This window comes from Ranitomeya variabilis, chromosome 7 (assembly GCF_051348905.1).
Source record: "Ranitomeya variabilis isolate aRanVar5 chromosome 7, aRanVar5.hap1, whole genome shotgun sequence".
In the NCBI taxonomy this organism is placed as follows: domain Eukaryota; kingdom Metazoa; phylum Chordata; class Amphibia; order Anura; family Dendrobatidae; genus Ranitomeya; species Ranitomeya variabilis.
The window spans coordinates 10,984,191-11,007,077 of record NC_135238.1 but is presented as its reverse complement, the minus strand read 5'-3'; the positions used below and the strand labels follow the sequence as shown (position 1 = coordinate 11,007,077).

The window sequence follows — 22,887 nt, the reverse complement described above, 5'->3', positions numbered from 1 at the left end:
GCAGGGCAGCATTGATCTGTGCGGGGCCGTGTTGATCTGTGCGGGGCAGCATTGATCTGTACGGTTCAGCGTTTATCTGTGCGGGGCACTGTTGATCTGTGGGGAGCAGCATTGATCTGTGGGGGGCAGCGTTGATCTGTGTGGGGCAGCGTTGATCTGTGGGGGGGCAGTGTTGATCTGTGGGTGGCAGCGTTGATCTGTGGAGGGGAAGAGTTGATCTGTTGGGGTAGTGCTGATCTGTGGGGGATTAATCTGTGGGGGTCAGCGTTGATCTGTGCAGGGCAGCACTGATCTGTGGAGTGGGGAATTTATCTGGGGGCAGCGCTGATCTGTGGGGGGATTGATCTGTGGGGGCAGTGTTGATCTGTGCGGGGCAGCGTTGATCTGTGCGGGGCAGTGTTGATCTGTGCGGGTCAGCGTTAATCTGTGCGGGGCAGCGTTGATCTGTGCGGGGCAGTGTTGATCTGTGAGGGGCAGCGTTGATCTATGCAGGCAGCATTGATCTGTGGGGGGCAACGTTGATCTGTGCGGGGCAGAATTGATCTGTCTGGGCAGTGTTGATCTGTGCGGGGCAGCGTTGATCTGTGCGGGGCAGCGTTGATCTGTGCGGGGAAGCGTTGTTCTGTGCGGGGCAGCATTGATCTGTGCGGGGCAGCGTTAATCTGTGTGGGGCAGTGTTGATCTGTGAGGGGCAGCGTTGATCTGTGCGGGGCAGTGTTGATCTTTGTGGGGCAGTGTTGATCTGTGCGGGGCAGCGTTGATCTGTGCGGGGCAGGGTTGATCTGTGCGGGGCAGTGTTGATCTGTGCGGGGCAGCTTTGATCTGTGCAGGGCAGCATTGATCTGTGCGGGGCCGTGTTGATCTGTGCGGGGCAGCATTGATCTGTACGGTTCAGCGTTTATCTGTGCGGGGCACTGTTGATCTGTGGGGAGCAGCATTGATCTGTGGGGGGCAGCGTTGATCTGTGTGGGGCAGCGTTGATCTGTGGGGGGGCAGTGTTGATCTGTGGGTGGCAGCGTTGATCTGTGGAGGGGAAGAGTTGATCTGTTGGGGTAGTGCTGATCTGTGGGGGATTAATCTGTGGGGGTCAGCGTTGATCTGTGCAGGGCAGCACTGATCTGTGGAGTGGGGAATTTATCTGGGGGCAGCGCTGATCTGTGGGGGGATTGATCTGTGGGGGCAGTGTTGATCTGTGCGGGGCAGCGATCTGTGCGGGGCAGCGTTGATCTGTGCGGGGCAGCGTTGATCTGTGGGGGGCAGCGTTGATCTGTGGGGGGCAGCGTTGATCTGTGGGGGGCAGCGTTGATCTGTGCGGGGCAGCGTTGATCTGTGCAGGGCAGTGTTGATCTGTGGGGGCAGCGTTGATCTGTGGGGGGCAGCGTTGATCTGTGGAGGGGAAGTGTTGATCTGTTGGGGGGCAGCGCTGATCTGTCGGGGGATTGATCTGTGGTGGGCAGCGCTGATCTGTGCGGAGCAGCACTGATCTGTGGAGTGGGGAATTTATCTGTGGGGGCAGCGCTGCTCTGTGGGGGATTGATCTGTGGGGGGCAGCATTGATCTGTATTGGGGAAGTGTTGATCTGTGAGGAGGCAGTGTTGATCAATGGGTTGGGGAATTTATCTGAGGGGGCAGCGCTGATCTGTGGAGTGATTGATCTGTGGGGGGCAGCGTTGATTTATGCGGGGAGATTGATCTGTGGGGGGCAACATTGATCTCTGGAGGGGAAGTGTTGATCTGTCGGGGGGGCAGTGTTGTTGTAATCCCAAAACCTACTGGACAACCCCTTTAAGTGTTCCTTTTCATGCAGCGCTGTCACCCATCACACCGACCTCCTGGAGTTGGACTGTCACATGACTATAGACGGACGCGTCGTGGTGTCACATGACGGCAATTTATTACGGCAAACAGGACACGATGTGAACATAAAGGACGTGAGATACGAGGTAACGGCAGTGACGTGTGTGGATAGAGATATATATATACTGAATATACACAGTGTAATGAGGCATTCTGCGGGTCTCAGCTCCTTTGCATTTCAATATCTCTGCTGGCCTTTCACTATCACAGCTGAGGGTTTGCTGCACTGTATCTAATCATGTGCAGGATGAACATCTCTGGGGTCCTGAGCGGCGGCCGTGTACTTTATATGTGTTTTCTGCCCCAGGAGCTGCCGCCTTATCGTGAGCATCTGGAGGTCACCTTCTTCCCAGGTAGGCTGGAGTCTCGGATCTGGTAGCTTCAGGATGTTGGAGAACTATAAGTCCCAGCTTTTCCTCTGACGTTTGTGTCCCAGGTCACATCTCGTCAGGCGCAGACCACAGTATCCCTCTGCTGGAGGAGGTCTTCAGGAGACACCCGGATAAACCCATCAATGTGGAGATCAAGGAGGATAGCGATGAACTGATAAGAAAGGTAGCTACTGCTGGGGGTGGGCAGTACTGCCATGTGCCCCCCATGTATCCATCGTTTGCTCCCCGTGTACCCGCTGTGTGCCCCATGTACCTGCCATTTGCCCCCCATGTACCCGTCGTTTGCTCCCCATGCACCCGCTGCGTGCCCCCATGTACCCGCCATTTGCTCCCCATGTACTCGCTGCGTGCCCCCATGTACCCACCGTGTGCTCCCCATGTACCCGCTGCGTGCCCCCATGTACCCGCCATTTGCTCCCCATGTACCCGTTGCGTGCCCCCATGTACCCACCGTGTGCTCCCCATGTACCAGCTGTGTGCCCCATGTACCCGCCGTTTGCTCCCCATGTACCCGCTGCGTGCCCCCATGTACCTGCCATTTGCTCCCCACGTACCCACTGCGTGCCCCCATGTACCCACTGTTTGCTCCCCATGTACCCGCTGCGCGCCCCCATGTACCCACCGTTTGCTCTCCATGTACCCGCTGTGTGCCCCCATGTACTCACCGATTGCCCCATGTTCCCGCTGTTTACTCCCTATGTACACGCTGCGTGCCCCCATATACCCGCCGCTGGCTCCCCATGTACCCGCTGCGTGCCCCCTATGTACCCGCTGTTTGCCCCATGTACCCGTTGTGTGCTCCCATGTACCCGTTGTGTGCTCCCATGTACCCGTTGTGTGCCCCCATGTACCTGTTGTGTGCCCCCCATGTGCCCGCAGACAGTAATCTCATCATTATGTGCAGGTGTCGGACCTTGTGAAGAAATACCAGCGCACGGAGAGAACCATCTGGGCCAGCACCAGTGACAAGGTCATGAAGAAATGTCGGAAGGAGGTACTACTACTCTCCTCAGTGATTACTACTATCCCATCATCCTCCTGCATTATCGCATATACTACTACTCCCATCCTGCACTCTCCTGCTTCTTCATGCTCCTTCTAGTATTACTCCATCCTCCTCCTCAGTACTACTTTCCTATCATCTCCTAATCATCCTTCCATCTAGTACTACTACCCCATCATTCTCCTATTCACCCTCCTTGGTACTACTCTTCTCATCTTTCTTGTCCTCCCGACCACCTCTGTCACATCTCCACGCTACTACTACTACATCATTTTCAGCTGCTCACCAGTTGTCCCCTTTTCCCTTATCCTCCTCTGTAGCCCCACTACTCCTCTCATCCTCCCACCACTACTCCTCTCATCCTCCCACCACTACTCCTCCCTGGTTATTACCTCCATATTCAGCTTGGTACAATGCTGCCCGAGTCACCGCTCGTTCTCCTGGGACTACGACTACGACTTTCTCATCATTTTCCCTCAGAACCCAGAGATGCCGTTCATGTTCACCCCCCGCCGCGGCGCCATCCTCCTCCTCCTCTATTACACGGGGCTGCTGCCGTTCGTGGATTTGCCGGAGTCAGTGGTGGAAACGTACATGCCGTCCCTTATAAACAGGTCAGACTGCAGTATATACAGGGGGCAGGGGGTCACCGCAGTATTCAGGGGGTGGGCGAGGGCTCAGCCACATACAGGTGCAGGGGGTCTGCGCCGCCGTATACAGGGGGTGGGGGCTCGCCCGTATACAGGGTGCAGGGGGTCTCGGCCATATACATGATGTGGGCGGGGGCTCGGCTGTGTTCCGGGGTCTCACCTCTTCTCTCTCTACAGGACGTATTTTCCCAGTCACTCTCTGATGAGGAGCCGCTTTCTGGTTTATCTACAGGACAAGTAAGTTCTTCCCTGCGTCACTTCTTCCAGGGAAACTCCTCATTGCACAGTATGTGGCAGCACGTCATGGGTTAAAGGGAATCTGTCACCCCTGGACGATTTTGAGCTATTACTATGGGCATGCAGGTAACAGAATGGTTAAACCAGTCTCACCTGTCTGCCGCAGATCTGCAGTGAAGATCTTGAGAAATGCAGTTATAATGTCACACAGGAGCTTCTCACTATATTAGAATATCATCAAAAAGTCAATTTATTTCAGGTCTTCATTACAAAAAGTGAATCTCCTATATTCTATAGAGTCATTACACACAGAGTGATCTATTTCACGTGTTTATTTCTGTTAATGTTGATGATTATGGCTTACAGCCAATGAAAACCCAAAAGTCGTTATCTCAGTAAATTAGATTAACTAACAATAATCACCTGTAAATTCTTCCTAAGCGTTTATAAAGGTCCCTTAGTCTGTTTCAGTAGCTCCACAATCATGGGGAAGACTGGGGACCTGACAGATGTCCAGAAGGCGTCACTGATACACTCCACAAGGAGGGGAAGCCACAAAAGGTCATTGCTATAGAAGCCGGCTGTTCACACAGTGCTGTATCCAAGCATATTAATGGAGAGTGAAGTGGAAGGAAAAAGTGTGGTAGAAAAAGGAGCACAAGGAACCGGGATAACCGCAGCCTGGAAAGGATTGTTAAGAAAAGGCCATTCAGTAATGTGGGGGAGATTCACAAGGAGTGGACTGCTGCTGGAGTCATTGCTTCACCACACACAGACGTGTCCAGGACATGGGCTACAAGTGTCACATTCCTTGTGTCAGCCACTCATGACCAATAGACAACGCCAGAAGTGTCTTACCTGGGCCAAGGAGAAGAAGAACTGGACTGTTGTCAGTGGTCCAAGGTCCCAGAGTCTGGAGGAAGAGTGGAGGCCACAATCCAAGCTGCTGGAGGTCTAGTGTGAAGTCTCCACAATCAGTGATGGTTTGGGGAGCCATGTCATCTGCTGGTGTAGGTCCACTGTGTTTTATCAAGACCAAAGTCAGCGCAGCCGTCTACCAGGACATTGTAGAGCACTTCATGCTTCCCTCTGCCGACAAGCTTTTTGGAGATGGAAATGTCATTCTCCAGCAGGACTTGGCCCCTGTCCACACTGCCAAAAAGTACCAATACCTGGTGTAAAAACAACAGTATCACTGGGCTTGATTGGAAGCAAACTCACCTGACCTTAACCCCATAGAGAATCTATGGAGTATTGTCAAGAGGAAGATGAGAGACACCAGACCCAATAATGCAGGCGAGCTGAAGGCTGTTATCAAAGCAACCTGGGCTTCCATAACCCCTCAGCAGTGCCACAGGCTGATCGCCTCCATGCCACGCCGCATTGATGCAGTAATTGATGCACAGGAGCCCCGACCAAGTATTGAGTGCATTTACTGATCATACATTCAGTAGGACGACATTCCAGATTTTACAATCATTTTTCAAGCCGGTGTTATAAAGTATTCTAATTTACTGAGATAATGACTTTTGGGTTTTCATTGGCTGTAAGCCAAAATCATCAACATTAACAGAAATAAACACGTGGAATAGATCACTCTGTGTGTAATCACTCTATACAATATAGGAGATTCACTTTCTGTATTGAAGAACTGAAATAAATTCACTTTTTGATGATATTTTCATTTAGTGAGAAGCCGCTGTATGTGTCTGTGACCCCGCATTATAATATTATATTACGTCGCGGTATGTGATGTCACCGGTTATAATGACACCATTCATTTTTCTTACAGACTAATAATGAGGAAGAGTCTATTCCAGCACCTCCAGGCCAGAGGCATCCAGGTACCCGAGCCCTGTGATACCCGACCCAGTCATATGGCAGATGTGATAGTCTGCAGACGTCTTATGATGGCTGGGACAGTCTGCAGCGGTCAGATAATGGATGTGATAGTCTGCAGTGGTCATATGCTGGGTGTGATAGTCTGCAGCAGTCATATGCTGGGTGTGATAGTCTGCAGCAGTCATATGATGGGTGTGATAGTCTGCAGACGTTTTATGATGGGTATGATAGTCTGCAGCAGTCATGATGGGTGTGATAGTCAGCAGTGGTCATATAATGGGTATGATAGGCTGCAGCAGTCATATGATGGGTGTGATACTCTGCATACCTATTCTCGTGTCCTCTGTTGCGCCCCCTACAGGTTTACCTCTGGGTACTGAACCAGGACTCTGATTTCCGGCGAGCCTTGGACTGCGGGGTCACCGGGGTTATGACCGATTACCCCTCGAAGCTTCACACCTTCCTGCAGGAATATGATGGGGAGCAGAGGACTCGGGGGGCCGAGGCCCCGGCCACCTCGTCGGGAGGGGAGCAGCAGCACATGTGACTGATGTAGTGATGTAAATAAAGGCTTTATTATACAGTATTATACAGCTCATGGGGCGGCGGCGGCCATCATAGTGGAGACCACACACGTCACCGAGACCCCGGAGATGGGAGAATGTCATGTCTGCAGAGCATCCCCCGTCCTCTCTGCTGCAGCACATCTTCCGCTTCACGCCCTCGTGGATGTCTCGGCCATTATCATCCTCAGCAGTCACTGGTCACCGCTCAGGCCGGGCACCGTAGTCCTCTGTGCTGCTGTGCAGGGCCCCATACCGTGCTTGTGCCATCAGAGGCCCCCCGAGGTGGTATGTGGGGGCAGATACCAGGGCGGCGTGCACACCTGATGCAGGAGGGGGGCATTCAGGGCAGAAAAGGGGTAACTCAGTCTGACTGGCGGAGAGGCCCAGGAGCCCATAAAATAGGGGGCAACAGGATGCAAATTAGAGGCCGAGGGAGGAAACGGGGCCAAAGCGGAAGGAGGAGGAAGAGCCAATCTGGAAATGAAGAGGAGCGGTCAGATAGCGGCACGACGGGCGGGACACGTCAAGTGCAGAGACAACGACCTTACCTGTGACCTAGGGGGCAGGCGCGGGGACTGTAGGCTGACAGCGCAGAGGGGGCTGCCCACAGGGGACTCTGTGTTACGGGGTCCCACTGTATGAGGCTGTCTGTCCTGTGTGCCCGCTCCTCTCTGTCCTCTGTAGCCTCCCTGTGTGTCCTGTCTCTGCCCTTGGCCAGGCTCGGGAAGTCTCGGGGACTCTCTTCTCCAGGTGTCTGTCTCTTTTCTGTGACTTCCGGCCTCTGCTCTTCTTCTGCTCCGCTCCTCTCTGCTGATACAAGACGTCTCTCCACATTCTCATCTCCGGGACTCTCCACCCTGCTGTCTCTCTGAGAGGCTGTCAGCTCCGCGGCGCTCTCGTTATGTCTCTTAATAACTGAAAAGACAGAAAACAAAACCAGCGTATATTATATGTAGCCGAGCGTCCTCTGCAATGTAGGGGCTCAACTAAGCTGTTAGGGGCCTATATCCACAAGTACTGATTGTTTCCAATAACTAAGACAGACTAGTGAGCGCAGCTCTGGGGTATAATACAGGCGGAAACTCAGGATCAGTAATGTAATGCATGTATATAGTGACTGCACCAGCAGTATAGTGAGTGCAGCTCTGGAGTATAATACAGGATGTAACTCAGGATCAGTAATGTATGTACACAGTGACTGCACCAGCAGAATAGTGAGTGCAGCTCTGGGGTATAATACAGGATATAACTCAGGATCAGTAATGTATGTACACAGTGACTGCACCAGCAGAATAGTGAGTGCAGCTCTGGGGTATAATACAGGATGTAACTCAGGATCAGTAATGTAATGTATGTACACAGTGACTGCACCAGCAGAATAGTGAGTGCAGCTCTGGTGTATAATACAGGATGTAACTCAGGATCAGTAATGTAATGCATGTATATAGTGACTGCACCAGCAGAATAGTGAGTGCAGCTCTGGGGTATAATACAGGCGGAAACTCAGGATCAGTAATGTAATGTATGTACACAGTGACTGCACCAGCAGAATAGTGAGTGCAGCTCTGGGGTATAATACAGGAGGTAACTCAGGATCAGTAATGTAATGCATGTATATAGTGACTGCACCAGCAGAATAGTGAGTGCAGCTCTGGGGTATAATACAGGCAGAAACTCAGGATCAGTAATGTAATGCATGTATATAGTGACTGCACCAGCAGTATAGTGAGTGCAGCTCTGGGGTATAATACAGGATGTAACTCAGGATCAGTAATGTAATGTATGTACACAGTGACTGCACCAGCAGAATAGTGAGCGCAGCTCTGGGGTATAATACAGGCGGAAACTCAGGATCAGTAATGTAATGCATGTATATAGTGACTGCACCAGCAGTATAGTGAGTGCAGCTCTGGGGTATAATACAGGATGTAACTCAGGATCAGTAATGTATGTACACAGTGACTGCACCAGCAGAATAGTGAGTGCAGCTCTGGAGTATAATACAGGATGTAACTCAGGATCAGTAATGTAATGTATGTACACAGTGACTGCACCAGCAGAATAGTGAGTGCAGCTCTGGGGTATAATACAGGAAGTAAATCAGGATCAGTAATGTAATGTATGTACACAGTGACTGCACCAGCAGAATAGTGAGTGCAGCTCTGGAGTATAATACAGGATGTAACTCAGGATCAGTAATGTAATGTATGTACACAGTGACTGCACCAGCAGAATAGTGAGTGCAGCTCTGGAGTATAATACAGGATGTAACTCAGGATCAGTAATGTAATTTATGTACACAGTGACTGCACCAGCAGAATAGTGAGTGCAGCTCTGGAGTATAATACAGGATGTAACTCAGGATCAGTAATGTAATGTATGTACACAGTGACTGCACCAGCAGAATAGTGAGTGCAGCTCTGGAGTATAATACAGGATGTAACTCAGGATCAGTAATGTAATGTATGTACACGGTGACTGCACCAGGAGAATAGTGAGTGCAGCTCTGGAGTATAATACAGGATGTAACTCAGGATCAGTAATGTAATGTATGTACACAGTGACTGCACCAGCAGAATAGTGAGTGCAGCTCTGGGGTATAATACAGGAGGTAACTCAGGATCAGTAATGTATGTACACAGTGACTGCACCAGCAGAATAGTGAGTGCAGCTCTGGAGTATAATACAGGAGATAACTCAGGATCAGTAATGTAATGTATGTACACAGTGACTGCACCAGCAGAATAGTGAGTGCAGCTCTGGGGTATAATACAGGAGGTAAATCAGGATCAGTAATGTAATGTATGTACACAGTGACTGCACCAGCAGAATAGTGAGTGCAGCTCTGGAGTATAATACAGGAGGTAAATCAGGATCAGTAATGTAATGTATGTACACAGTGACTGCACCAGCAGAATAGTGAGTGCAGCTCTGGAGTATAATACAGGAGGTAACTCAGGATCAGTAATGTAATGTATGTACACAGTGACTGCACCAGCAGAATAGTGAGTGCAGCTCTGGGGTATAATACAGGAGGTAACTCAGGATCAGTAATGTAATGTATGTACACAGTGACTGCACCAGCAGAATAGTGAGTGCAGCTCTGGAGTATAATACAGGAGGTAACTCAGGATCAGTAATGTAATGTATGTACACAGTGACTGCACCAGCAGAATAGTGAGTGCAGCTCTGGGGTATAATACAGGAGGTAACTCAGGATCAGTAATGTAATGTATGTACACAGTGACTGCACCAGCAGAATAGTGAGTGCAGCTCTGGAGTATAATACAGGAGGTAACTCAGGATCAGTAATGTAATGTATGTACACAGTGACTGCACCAGCAGAATAGTGAGTGCAGCTCTGGGGTATAATACAGGAGGTAACTCAGGATCAGTAATGTAATGTATGTACACAGTGACTGCACCAGCAGAATAGTGAGTGCAGCTCTGGGGTATAATACAGGAGGTAACTCAGGATCAGTAATGTAATGTATGTACACAGTGACTGCACCAGCAGAATAGTGAGTGCAGCTCTGGGGTATAATACAGGAGGTAACTCAGGATCAGTAATGTAATGTATATACAAAGTGACTGCACCAGCAGAATAGTGAGTGCAGCTCTGGAGTATAATACAGGATGAAACTCAGGATCAGTAATGTAATGTATGTACACGGTGACTGCACCAGGAGAATAGTGAGTGCAGCTCTGGAGGATAATACAGGAGTTAACTCAGGATCAGTAATATAATGTATGTACACAGTGACTGCACCAGCAGAATAGTGAGTGCAGCTCTGGGGTATAATACAGGAGGTAACTCAGGATCAGTAATGTATGTACACAGTGACTGCACCAGCAGAATAGTGAGTGCAGCTCTGGGGTATAATACAGGATCAGTACAGGATCAGTAATGTAATGTATGTACACAGTGACAGCACCAGCAGAATAGTGAGTGCAGCTCTGGAGTATAATACAGGATGTAACTCAGGATCAGTAATGTAATGTATGTACACAGTGACTGCACCAGCAGAATAGTGAGTGCAGCTCTGGGGTATAATACAGGAGGTAACTCAGGATCAGTAATGTAATGTATGTACACAGTGACTGCACCAGCAGAATAGTGAGTGCAGCTCTGGGGTATAATACAGGATGTAACTCAGGACCAGTAATGTAATGTATGTACACAGTGACTGCACCAGCAGAATAGTGAGTGCAGCTCTGGAGTATAATACAGGATGTAACTCAGGATCAGTAATGTAATGTATATACAAAGTGACTGCACCAGCAGAATAGTGAGTGCAGCTCTGGAGTATAATACAGGATGAAACTCAGGATCAGTAATGTAATGTATGTACACGGTGACTGCACCAGGAGAATAGTGAGTGCAGCTCTGGAGGATAATACAGGAGTTAACTCAGGATCAGTAATGTATGTACACAGTGACTGCACCAGCAGAATAGTGAGTGCAGCTCTGGGGTATAATACAGGATCAGTACAGGATCAGTAATGTAATGTATGTACACAGTGACAGCACCAGCAGAATAGTGAGTGCAGCTCTGGAGTATAATACAGGATGTAACTCAGGATCAGTAATGTAATGTATGTACACAGTGACTGCACCAGCAGAATAGTGAGTGCAGCTCTGGGGTATAATACAGGAGGTAACTCAGGATCAGTAATGTAATGTATGTACACAGTGACTGCACCAGCAGAATAGTGAGTGCAGCTCTGGGGTATAATACAGGAGGTAACTCAGGATCAGTAATGTAATGTATGTACACAGTGACTGCACCAGCAGAATAGTGAGTGCAGCTCTGGGGTATAATACAGGAGGTAACTCAGGATCAGTAATGTAATGTATGTACACAGTGACTGCACCAGCAGAATAGTGAGTGCAGCTCTGGGGTATAATACAGGAGGTAACTCAGGATCAGTAATGTAATGTATGTACACAGTGACTGCACCAGCAGAATAGTGAGTGCAGCTCTGGGGTATAATACAGGAGGTAACTCAGGATCAGTAATATAATGTATGTACACAGTGACTGCACCAGCAGAATAGTGAGTGCAGCTCTGGGGTATCATACAGGATGTAACTCAGGATCAGTAATGTAATGTATGTGCACAGTGACTGCACCAGCAGAATAGTGAGTGCAGCTCTGGTGTATAATACAGGATGTAACTCAGGATCAGTAATGTATGTACACAGTGACTGCAGCAGCAGAATAGTGAGTGCAGCTCTGGAGTATAATACAGGATGTAACTCAGGATCAGTAATGTAATGTATGTACACAGTGACTGCACCAGCAGAATAGTGAGTGCAGCTCTGGTGTATAATACAGGATGTAACTCAGGATCAGTAATGTATGTACACAGTGACTGCAGCAGCAGAATAGTGAGTGCAGCTCTGGAGGATAATACAGGATGTAACTCAGGATCAGTAATGTAATGTATGTACACAGTGACTGCACAGCAGGAAGAGGTGGAGCCTGCTTGCCGTGTGCTCTGTGTGCTGCATAGAGAGAGCTCCTGGGAAGGGAGGTAAACTTTTTCATCCAGGACTTTTTGTCTGCCCCCTTCCCAGGAAAGAAGGCTCATTTTGGGACTGGCCTCCGGGGCTGGGCCCCCGGCTCCCGCCTCCCGGTCCAAGCCGGCGGGGGGTGGGAGGACTCCAACTCCGGCTAGGGCCACAAGATCTGGCCAAGGATCAGGCAAGGGATCCAGCATGAAGACCCGTAGGACCCCTGAGGCCGCGGCGGCTCCTTCCCCCGGAGGTAGGCCTAGTACGAGCAGGGGTGTTGCAGCGGTGCCCCTTGGTTGGGGTACTAAGGCGGCTAGAGAATCCGCCGTGGGCTATGGTTCACGCATCCATGCGCACCTCTGCGAGTATGATGACGCCTCAAGGAAGCTAAAATCCCTCTGGGGGGAGTTGAGGGTAGCTAAGGACAGGTCTGACAGGGCCTCCGGCAATAAGAAGGCCGAGCTATCCGCCGCGGTCAAGAAGATAAAACAATCCATACAAGACCTGGAAAGCCGGAGGTGTGAGATCCTGGATGGCAGCGGGCCCTTCCGTGAAAAGCTGGAGAACGACGACCGGTTCAGAGCCATGACCGGTGTGGCTCCGGAGGGATCACGGAGCTCCGGCCAGGTGGTGGAGGAGGATGATGAGGAATGCGAGGAGGAGGTCGCGCCCTACCCACCGCCTGGTGGCCTGGTAAGAGATCTCCAGGCGTCGCATAGCGGGATAGCCCCCGAGCAGGTGGCTCTCCCGTCAGATTCTGGCCCTTCAGGGGACAGCGGGAGCGAGGGGAAGGATGAGGATGGTGGTAGTAGCAGTGAGGGGGGCTGCCTCGTCATGCAGCAGATCCGGCAGATCGAGTCCCCGGTCCGTTTTAACCAGCTGAGGTTCGGGGATGAGATCTGTGAGGACGAGGCAACCAGGAGGGGGATGAAGAGGAAGGTTAAGAAAAGGAATAACAAGAAAACATCTACTGTGGAGAAATATGTGTATGTCCCCCTCTCTGGGGCCCCCCGATCCCGCTGTGCGGCACCCGCTACCCACCCCGGCTCGGACTCTGTTGTGGGTCCGCAGCGAGGGAGCGGGGAGATTACAGGCTATGACACGCAGGGCGCTGCCTCTGTTTGTGGTAACGGAGGGGGTAGTGATGTGTCTGATATGGAGCATGGTGTGGAAGGTGGCCCAGAGGTGGGCAAGAGAGTGGCAGCCGGGACCGCATCTCCGGCGGTGAGCGCTGGGGTGTCCGGGTCCCCCACTTACGGATCCGCTAAATCTGGATCGCTTCTGGGGTCCCAGGCACCTAGTAAAGTAAAGGGGGAGGGGCCTGCGGCTTCGGCATTACAGGCTCATAAAAAGAAAATGGTGGGGCCTCCCCTGGCGGGGTCTGCGGTGAAGTCGGGGCCTCCTGCATTGGGGGCACCGCCGCTGGTGGATGCTGAGGGGGAGTGGCCTAGCCTGGGGCCAGCCGCTGGAGTTGCTGTGGCCAGGCTGTTTGTGGCCCAGGGTGTGGTGGTGGGGGGTGCTGTGCCTCAGGGGACTGGTACCGCCGGGGGGATTCCTGGGGGTGGATCCAGCTCTGGGTCGGCTCTGGGGGTCCCGCTGCGGCCGGTCTCAGGGGGCGTGGCCTCCTCGGCACCTGCTGCCCATGCAGGTGCAGCTTTGGATAGCTCTGCTGTGCGGCTGAAGGCTGGGGGCGTGGCTTCCCAAGGAAAAGGAAAAAAAATGGTCTTAGCCAGCAATGGAGCAGGGACTGCAGCAGATAGCAGCAAGGGCGCCTGCCTGGTGGGGTCCCCTGAGTCTGGGGGCTTACCTGCGGTGGGGGCTCCGGTGACAAGGCAGGATGGAGGTGAGTCTGCACCTGGCTTCCTACCTGCCAGTGAGGGAGGAGACTCTGTGCCTGCTGTGGTGGAAAGTCAGGCTGTGCTGCTTAAGTCCCATGGCAGCAGGACTCTTAAAGGGACAGCAGCGCTGTGTGTGTCAAACCCCCCAGCAGGGAGGATGCCACCAGTAGGTGGCGGTAGCAGAGGTGTAACAGAACCTGGAAATACCCAAAAGGTGAGGCAAAATAATACTGACCCCAGTGTGCATGTGAGTGAGAGTAGGGTGACTGATGGAGTGGATGAGGAGGGTGCGGGTATGGAAGTGTCTATGGTTGAGGATGCGAGTGGCAGTGCGTCTAAGGTGGCAAGTGTGAGTACGGTGTCTGATGGTAGTGGGAGAAGGGGGGAGGGGGCCGGTCCATCTGCCCCCCCAGCCACAGGTTCTCGGAGTTATTCGGGGGTGGTGGCTGGAGCCCCGGGGTCTAGTCAGGGGGTTTCCTCGCCTCTGGACCTCAGGGATAGCGTTTTGCGGCGCCGCTTCCTGGAGGCCCTCAAAAAGGGAGAACGGACGATCGAAGTAGAGGGAAGAGTGGTGGACTTGGCCTTTTGGCTGGATAGACACGGCCAGGCTGCCTTCCAAGATAAAAGGGAAGGGGAAACGGTTTGGTCCCTCCCGACAGCCGGGCAAGGGGTGGCCAGGCGGAATGTGGTCCGTCTTCGGTGGAGGGGCAGTGAAGCGTGCCCGCCAAGGGCGAGGGTTGTGGAGCTCCTTCTGAAGATGGACTTCAGGGCGACGGACATCTTTGCCCTGATTCATCCGTTTGGCACCTCCTTCTTCGATGTCAGTTTTGTTCGGCCAGAGGGCTTGGAGCTTTTCTGGTCGAATTTCGAACTGGCAAAGGGGGAGCCCGGCTGGCAAGACTTTGCCGTGCAGGCGGTGTCTCGCCAAAATAGTGTAAAGAGGGTGACCGTTCTGACAAGTAACGAGTCACTCTCTGGGGTCGACATAATGACGTGGCTTTCCCGTTATGGGGAAGTCACCGAGGTCCCTAAAAAAAATAGGGACGAGTTTGGCATTTGGTCAGGGGGCTGGACCTTCATGGTAAAGTTGAAGGTTTCAGGAGGTACGGTCACCCACATCCCTTCCTCAGCATTTCTGGGTAGGGACAGAATCCAGATCTTCTACCAGGGGCAACCGAAGGTCTGCCACAGGTGCGGTGATCCCCGCCACTTCAGCGCAGGCTGCAAGGTACAGAAATGTGCCTTGTGTGGCGCGGTAGGCCATCTTGCCGCGGCCTGTGGTGACATTAGGTGTCACCTGTGTGGTGACCTAGGTCACCCGTATAGCCGCTGCCCCCGTTCCTTTTCCAGCACCATCTCTGGCCCGGCAGGGGGGAGCCAAGGGGGGGTCCCCGGTGGTGCAACTTCTGCTGTGGCTGAGGGTGGAGGCATGAGGGGAGCTGAGGGGTCGGTGAGGAAAGGAGAGGCTGGTACATCTGCCCACCAGTGGCAACAGGTGAGGAGCCGTAAGGGCAGGGGGCAGGATAAGCCTCAGGCAACTGGGGTGATGACTGCCCCCACCCTGGAGACGGCAGCCGAAGCCTCTGAGGCCCTGGGGGAGAAGGCGGTGAGCGAGGAGATCCGGAGGTTGGAGAGGGAGGAGTTGGCTGCTTCTGATAACTCTTCCCAGTATGAAAGTCTGGATGAAGAGGTGGTGGAGCAGCCTAAAAAAACGGGTGACAATCGTACCGGTAAGAGTCGGAAGAAGAGGAAGAGCAAGGCTAAAAAATCTAAGCTCCCCCCCTGGCCACTGGGGTGCCTACGGAAAAGCTCGCTGACTCCCCTCTGATCCCCCTCTCCAATCGGTTCCAAGCCCTCGATGACTCTGCTGTGTCGGAGGTCGGGGGTGAGGGGCCGGTCGCAACATCTGGGGTGCCTTCGGGGAGTGGTGAGGTCTGTCCTCCGGGGGATTCACACTCCTCTGGAGGGGGGACTACCTCGGGGTCCAGGGGCAAGGAATCTATTTCTGGGAAATCCAGTGCTATAAAGGAGGATATGGACACCTCGGTATCTTTAAAGAGGAGGGGTGAGTCGGGCTCCTCCTCAGAAGGGGAGAGGAAATCAGGGGGTACGGTTAAAAAACAGGCCATCTAACTCAATCACCCATGATGGCGGAACCTACCCCGTTGACTCTGGCGTCGATTAATGTCGCCAGCATAAAGTCGGATACGGCTAGATTTACGGCCTTTGATTTTTTCACCCGGGTTGAGGCTGATATTTTATTTTTGCAGGAGACCAGACTAACGGACCTGGGGTCCATCTACAAAGCAAAGAGGGAATGGAGGAGTGGGCCCTCATACTGGTCTCTTGCGGCCGAGCCGTATAGCGGGGTAGCGGTCCTTTTTAAGACCGTGGAGGTGGAATGCAGACGGGTGATCGAGGTAGAAATGGGGAGATGTTTGGTCCTTGACGTCTTCATGAGGGGACAGGAGCTTCGGCTCATCAATATATATGGCCCGCAATCTAAGTGGGACCGTAAATGTCTCTTCCTGAGGATCAAGCCCTATCTTTTTACGAGCCGGCAGGTGGTCTTCGGTGGGGATTTTAATACTGTAACCAGACTCCGTGATAGGGGAGGCCCCGGAGACCGGCTGGCTTATGATAGCGTAGCCTTGAATAGCATAGTAAGCGAAGCTCGCCTGGTGGATGTCCACATCCGGCACACCCCAGGTCACGGGGGTTTCACCTTTTTTAGGGGAAGCAGTAGGTCTAGGATAGATAGGTTTTTTTTAAAGGAGGAAGCCGTCTCTTCTGCAGTGTCCGCTGTTGAGGTGGAGTTCTCCGATCACTGTTTCATTTTCTTTACTTTGAATGTTACAGAGACCCCCCGGATGGGGAGAGGCCTATGGAAGCTGAATTCGTCCCTTCTGGAAGAGGCGGAAGTAAGACAGTCCTTTGAGGAATTTCTTCAGAGCCAGGTACCTCTCTTGGGTCTTTGTAGCAATAAGTCTGAGTGGTGGGAGATCTTCAAAAGAAGGGTCGCGGGGTTCTTCCGTCAGCTCTCGAGCCTCAGAGGCCTGAACAGGTACCGCCTGTATCGGGAGCTGGGGAGGAAACTCGAGCAGCTCGTCTCGACTGGAGGGGACCGAGAGGAAATCTCCAGGGTGAAGACCTTGCTCAAGGGGTGCCAGTATGATAGCCACACATCCTTGGTTTTTGAGAGGGATTTCGGGAGGTACCGCTCGCCCGACCCTTACAGAAACTGCAGGTTGTCAGTGAATTGTAAGATGGTGAGAGGACTGATTGACAGTACGGGGTCCCTGAACAGATCCAAATCAGGGATCCTGGAGGTGGTCAGATCCTTCTACTTGCACCTCTTGGGGAGGAGGGATCCTGATCGGGATGAGATGTCGGCTTTCCTGACTGAAACCATCCCTGAGCCAGGGGATGACCCCTCTCTTCATGTTTTGGCAGAAGCAATCAGGGAAGAGGAAGTGAGACGGGCGATTGATGGGCTCCGGCCCAAAAAGTCGCCCGGTCCGGATGGCTTAACATCCGAGTTCTACAAGACTTTTAGGGACTCTTTGGTCCCCCTCTTGACTGAGGTTTTTAATGAGTGCCTCTCCTCGGGCATTCTACCCAGTTCAATGAGGAAGTCAGCCCTGATTATCCTGTCAAAGGGTAAAGACTCGTCCCGTATTGAGAATTGGCGTCCCATAGCGCTTCTCAATACGGACCGAAAGGTTCTGGCAAAGGTGCTTTTTAATCGGTTGGTGCAGTTTGCGCCCCGGCTCCTTTCGGGGGCCCAGCACTGCTCTGTTCCAGGCTGCAGTACATTTAGTGCTGTGCTCGGTGTCCGGGAGGCAGTGGAGCAGGGCAGGGCAGGTCACTGGAAGGGGTACTTGCTGTCCTTAGACCAGGCGAAGGCCTTTGACCGGGTTAACCATGAGTACCTCTGGTCCGTCCTTCTGAGGTATGGTCTGCCTGGGAGGTTTGTTGATTGGTTGAGAGTTTTATACAATGGGGCAGAGACTTTTCCGCTCGTGAACGGTTGGGTCGGACACCCTTTTGAGGTGAGGTCTGGTGTCCGCCAGGGCTGTCCTCTGAGCCCGCTGTTATACGTGTTTGCGATCGACCCCCTTTTAAGGAGGGTGGAGCGTGGACCGTTGGTGGGAGTCAGGATGGACCAGGCGGAGCCAGAGGCCGCCTTGAGGGTAGTGGCGTACGCTGATGATGTTTCCCTTTTTGTATCCTCGAGAGAGGAGGCAGATTGGGTGATGTCTGAGGTTGAACGCTACTCGGTGGCATCCGGTTCCATGATCAACCGGGACAAGTGTGAGAGTCTCTGGCTGGGAGGGGGAGATCCAAGTTTTGATCTCCCGGACACCCTTCCAGGGCCTCAGGCCACAGCAAAAATATTAGGCATCAGTTTCGGCCCGGGGGACTATCCCCAGCAAAACTGGGAGGGCAGACTTAAGATTGCCGCCCAGAAGGTGGATCAGTGGAAGGGTTGGTCTTTGACCCTAAGGGAAAGGGTTAGTCTTGCCAAGGGCTATTTGCTTCCTTTGCTAATATATTTGGGCAGCGTCTGCATCTTGCCAGAGCCTCTTTGGACACGGGTCTACAGCCTGTTTTTCCAATTGTTATGGGGAAATAGGCTGAACCTAATCAAGAGGGAGGTCACGTACCGCACGAGGAGACTAGGAGGGTTGGGTATGGTCAACCCAGTGGTGTTTCTAGTAAACACCTTTCTTAAGGCAAACATCGCCAACCTCTGGTCAGAGAGGGCTCCTCTGTGGGTATTCTCCTGTAGGGGGTGGTTTCGGCTTTTCTTCCAGGAATGGGAGACAGGAGGGCAGGTAAAGGACCTTCGAACACCTCATGGGCATCTTCCGGCTTATGCTACCCCGGTTCTGAAGGTGATCCGTCGGTGGGGTCTGGGAGTGTGGGAGATCAGGACCATGTCGAGAAGGTTACTTGACAATAGGGTCCTGTTGACCCACTTTCAGAAGCCCCTGGCGCTCAGGGATTGCCCAAGCTGGGATCTGGAGGTGGGGCTCGGGTTATTGAACTCTAAGCGGATCCCCTTGAAGTTTTGGGACTTGGCTTGGCGCTGCTTCCATGGGAAGCTGTATGTGAGGGACAACCTGAAGTGCAGATGCTCTGATGACCGGGATTGTCCCCGCGAAGAGTGTGGCGGTATGCTTGAAAGCATGGAGCATTTCCTGCTTCGGTGTCCCTTTAATACAGAGGTCTACAGCAGGGTGGGTGCTTCCATTGGCTGGCCTAGGCTGGCAGGCCTTTCCTATGCGGAGTGGGCCTATGGGGCATTCAGGTCCCTTGGTGGCCGAGATCGGGGCACTGTTTTCTTAGTTAGTTTAGTAACTAGGTTCCACACGTGGAATGCACAGTGTCTAGTGTCTACTCAGCGGAAAGTCCTCCCCAGGGAAGAGGTGATTAGGAACATCCTGGGTGACCTGGCAAAAGTGCGCTTGCTGGAGTTTGAGAGGCTGGGTGCAGGGAGGGCCTCTCTTCTTTGGAGGGGTTTCTCCTTTAATGTGCCCTAGGGAGAGTTAGGTTCTGTGTGCCTGTGATAGGGTTGAGTTAGTCTTATTTATCTTTTCATCTTTATTTTGTAGGGTCAGATAGATGTGTAGGGACAGGGAGGGACAGATAGGGACAGTCTTTAGGGACAGGTAGTTAGTATTAGGTTGGTAGTGAGGGTCAGTGAGGGACAGGTAGGGGCAGGTAGGGAGAGATTGGTAGGGCAATAGGGACAGGATTTTCTCTTTTGTGTTAGGGAGGGTCAGGGTGATGTGCGGTAGATTAGGGTGAGAGCCTCTATGGTCTCCAGTTCCTGGTGGTGGGCTGTAACCCTCACTTATAGATTTTTGTTTTGTAATTGGTAACCCGGGTATAGGGCTTGCAAGCATTGAACTTGGGCCTGTTCTTTGGTCATGGTTAAGGTGTGTATTGGTTATTATTATGTTATTATTGATTATATGTTATTATAAGGTTGTATATATGTTACATGTGTACTATGATGCGTGTAGGGGGGATTTAGTTTAGGTGGGGTGGGGGGTTTCTTGGGGGGTGGGGGGATGGGTTTTGGAGAATGGACGTCCGGCGGGATGCCAAGAAGAGGATAAAAGGGCCATAAACTTCTGTGGACCTTGTTGTATAGTGAAGGCCACAAACTTTCGTGGGACCTTGTGTGATAGGCCACAAACTCTCGTGGGACCTTGTGTGATAGGCCACAAACTTTCGTGGGACCTTTGGGGGAATGGTGGTGGTTTAGTTTAGGAGGAAAAAAAAAAAAAAAAAAAAAAGGAAAAAAAATAAAAATAAAAAAATATATATATATAAAATATATGATTAAGTTTCGGCCAGGTGGCCTATTCACTTTCTTTAGGGCAGTTGGCCGACTTTTGTTTATTTTTCTAGGGATGAATGCATGGGTATGTGTGTATGAGGGAAAAAGGTACAAGGGGAGAGGAAAAAGGATATAGGTTGAGGTCTCTTCCCTTGCTGGGGGTATTAATGAAATGGAGGAACATTTTGTTTGTATAAATATGCTGGACATTGGACTTTTGGGGACTGTGAATAATTTGTTTTGTTATTGAGTTTGTCTGTAAGTTTTGTTTTGTACTTTTATAATAAAAAAGAGATACAGGAGGTAACTCAGGATCAGTAATGTAATGTATGTACACAGTGACTGCACCAGCAGAATAGTGAGTGCAGCTCTGGAGTATAATACAGGATGTGACTCAGGATCAGTAATGTATGTACACAGTGACTGCACCAGCAGAATAGTGAGTGCAGCTCTGGGGTATAATACAGGAGGTAACTCAGGATCAGTAATGTAATGTATGTACACAGTGACTGCACCAGCAGAATAGTGAGTGCAGCTCTGGAGTATAATACAGGATGTGACTCAGCATGAGTTTTACGTATTAAATAAGGGAGGTATGTTGTAATGTCTTGTCATTTAGTGCAGATGATATCGCGCTCTCGGACTGACCTGGGGACCCATCTCCGTCCAGTCCCGGCCTGTGGTGCCTTTTTCTTGGATTGCTGCTAAAATAGATTTTTTTTTACTATTATGTTGTATAAAGTTTCATCTTAATAAACGATTCCACAATCAAAACATTATGGGGGCTGACACCACCCACAGACCAATATTGTGCCAGTAGGGGGCGACACTTACTTTTCCTGCTGACTCTTGAAATATTTAATTCCTTTTGCAAATGGATTTTCTTCTATTTTCAGCAAGGAGAGCTGCAGAGAGGGAGAATGGGTGAGAGGAGGAGCTAGTGCAAGTGGGAGGAGACAGTGATAGGGGGAGGAGCCATAAAACTTAGATTTTATAGGGAGCCCAATGCACTTAAAGGGTTTGTTCCCATCGTCATAATCTGGTGTTGCCAAATCGTAAATAGTAAATACAAGCAATTTTGCAATTTACAGCTTATTAAAATTTTCAGCCGTTCTGGAGATATGAACACTTTAGTTTACACCTGGTTGCTATGGAGATCGACCACCTATTGTGCTCAAGCTCTTTTTTATTGAGCTTGTAAGTGCTGCTTTAAAGCTGGCCAGCATTGGTGGAGCAGTCTGTTACCTCCTATTCTCAGCAAGCTTCAGCACAGTGCTTACAAGCTCGGCAGCAGCGGTGGTCGGTCACCTAGGCAACAAACTGTAAACAAAAAGAAAAGTGTTAATATCTCATGAACGGCTGCAGATTTTAACAAATAGTAAATTGCCAAAGTGCTCGGTTTTACAAGAACCATCCGACAATATCCATCTACGAAGACACAAATACCCTCTTAAAGGGGGTGTCCATACACAAGTAATGACCCTTACTGACCTTGGGATTCTGGTAGCTGGTGACCGCTATGAAGGACGTCTCTGGGAAAGAGATGGAGGAGGCCGGCCGGGCATGGGGTCCGTTATTAGATGTGGGGATGATGAATAATCGCAGGTAGTAACGGTGCATGGACTGCAGGACGATCTGAGCAGAAAGTATCATGAGAAGTTATGAGGGCCGCCATGAGGGTACGAGGCTCGTCCAGGTAGGGGGCTCCCTGCCACCACAATAATTCTCAGTTTTTCATGATTATACGACACTAGGTGGCGCCATCCTCATAGGTTCTATGGACACATCTCCGCCATACCTGTCCTCCCTGGCTCAGGGTGTTGTTGGTCAGTCGGATCTTGTTGAAGCAGACGGGTCTCTCCATCCATCGGTGACCAGGGGCTGGGGATTCGGGGTGGAGGTAGAGACGGGTGGGGGGTCCTGGCTCTGCCCTGCTGCTCATGCTCCAGGTCCGGTCACGCCACTTGTAGCGGTTCTCACCATCAGGGACGGCCTGGACACAGAGACTGTAGAGACCGTGCGGGTCCAGGCCGGACAAAGAGACCGAAAACTCTGGGAACATCCGCCTGTCGGGACAAGAAGGACAGTCAGACTCGTCCCCCGAGCTGGGAGGCTGAAGCCCACCCCAGGGGTTCCTGTCAGATGCAGAGTGGCGGCCACTGTTGGCCACCATTACTGCCTTCCCATTCTGTTCATGAACCAGGAGGCCCAGGACGAACATCACACACTTACCGCCCATTTTTGGTCAGTATCATTTCTGTCCCCACGGTATTAAACTTCTCCCATAATTCCCTGTTTTCCAATTGGGCAGAGATTTGTGGCGCGGTCGCGGCTGGCGATCCCGGAGGAGAGCAATATGGCGGAGAGAGATAATATCCAGCGGGATGAGGAAACTTTGTGCCTGAGTGAAGCAGAAGAGACGTCCGATGTCACTAATGGCTAAATGCTGACCCAAGGAGAAAGTGACCTGAGGTTACCGCAATTCACACACCGCTGCCATGTTTGCCCAAGGAATCTACCAGCGGAAGACCTGTCCAGAGCTGCGCACTACAAGTCCCAGCATAACACACCTGCCCGGACTTGTAGTGACAACTGGACAGACGAGACCTGTGGATGGCCAGGAGGTGACGCAT

General features: G+C 51.6%; 2 protein-coding genes across 7 annotated transcripts in view; one reads left to right on the top strand and one right to left on the bottom strand.

Moving 5' to 3' along the window:
- The window catches only part of GDPD3 (glycerophosphodiester phosphodiesterase domain containing 3), an 11,978-nt gene extending 5,411 nt beyond the window's left edge, over window positions 1-6,567 (top strand). For all 6 annotated transcript variants that reach the window (XM_077273981.1, XM_077273980.1, XM_077273979.1 and 3 more), the window contains 8 exons: window positions 1,808-1,943; window positions 2,165-2,210; window positions 2,294-2,412; window positions 3,154-3,243; window positions 3,733-3,866; window positions 4,080-4,139; window positions 5,932-5,983; window positions 6,343-6,567. In XM_077273981.1, the coding sequence (XP_077130096.1) occupies window positions 1,808-1,943; window positions 2,165-2,210; window positions 2,294-2,412; window positions 3,154-3,243; window positions 3,733-3,866; window positions 4,080-4,139; window positions 5,932-5,983; window positions 6,343-6,528 (823 nt within the window). In that variant the 3' untranslated portion in view covers window positions 6,529-6,567. The remainder of the gene's footprint in view (window positions 1-1,807; window positions 1,944-2,164; window positions 2,211-2,293; window positions 2,413-3,153; window positions 3,244-3,732; window positions 3,867-4,079; window positions 4,140-5,931; window positions 5,984-6,342) is intronic.
- On the bottom strand, window positions 6,537-22,887 carry LOC143785334 (uncharacterized). The gene is made up of 8 exons (XM_077274086.1): window positions 22,746-22,887; window positions 22,487-22,655; window positions 22,053-22,320; window positions 21,746-21,889; window positions 21,089-21,159; window positions 20,903-20,958; window positions 7,096-7,462; window positions 6,537-7,021 (listed from the first exon to the last, which is right to left on the bottom strand). The coding sequence occupies exons 1-8, from the start codon at window positions 22,885-22,887 to the stop codon at window positions 6,814-6,816; spliced, it is 1,425 nt and encodes a 474-aa protein (XP_077130201.1). The 3' UTR covers window positions 6,537-6,813.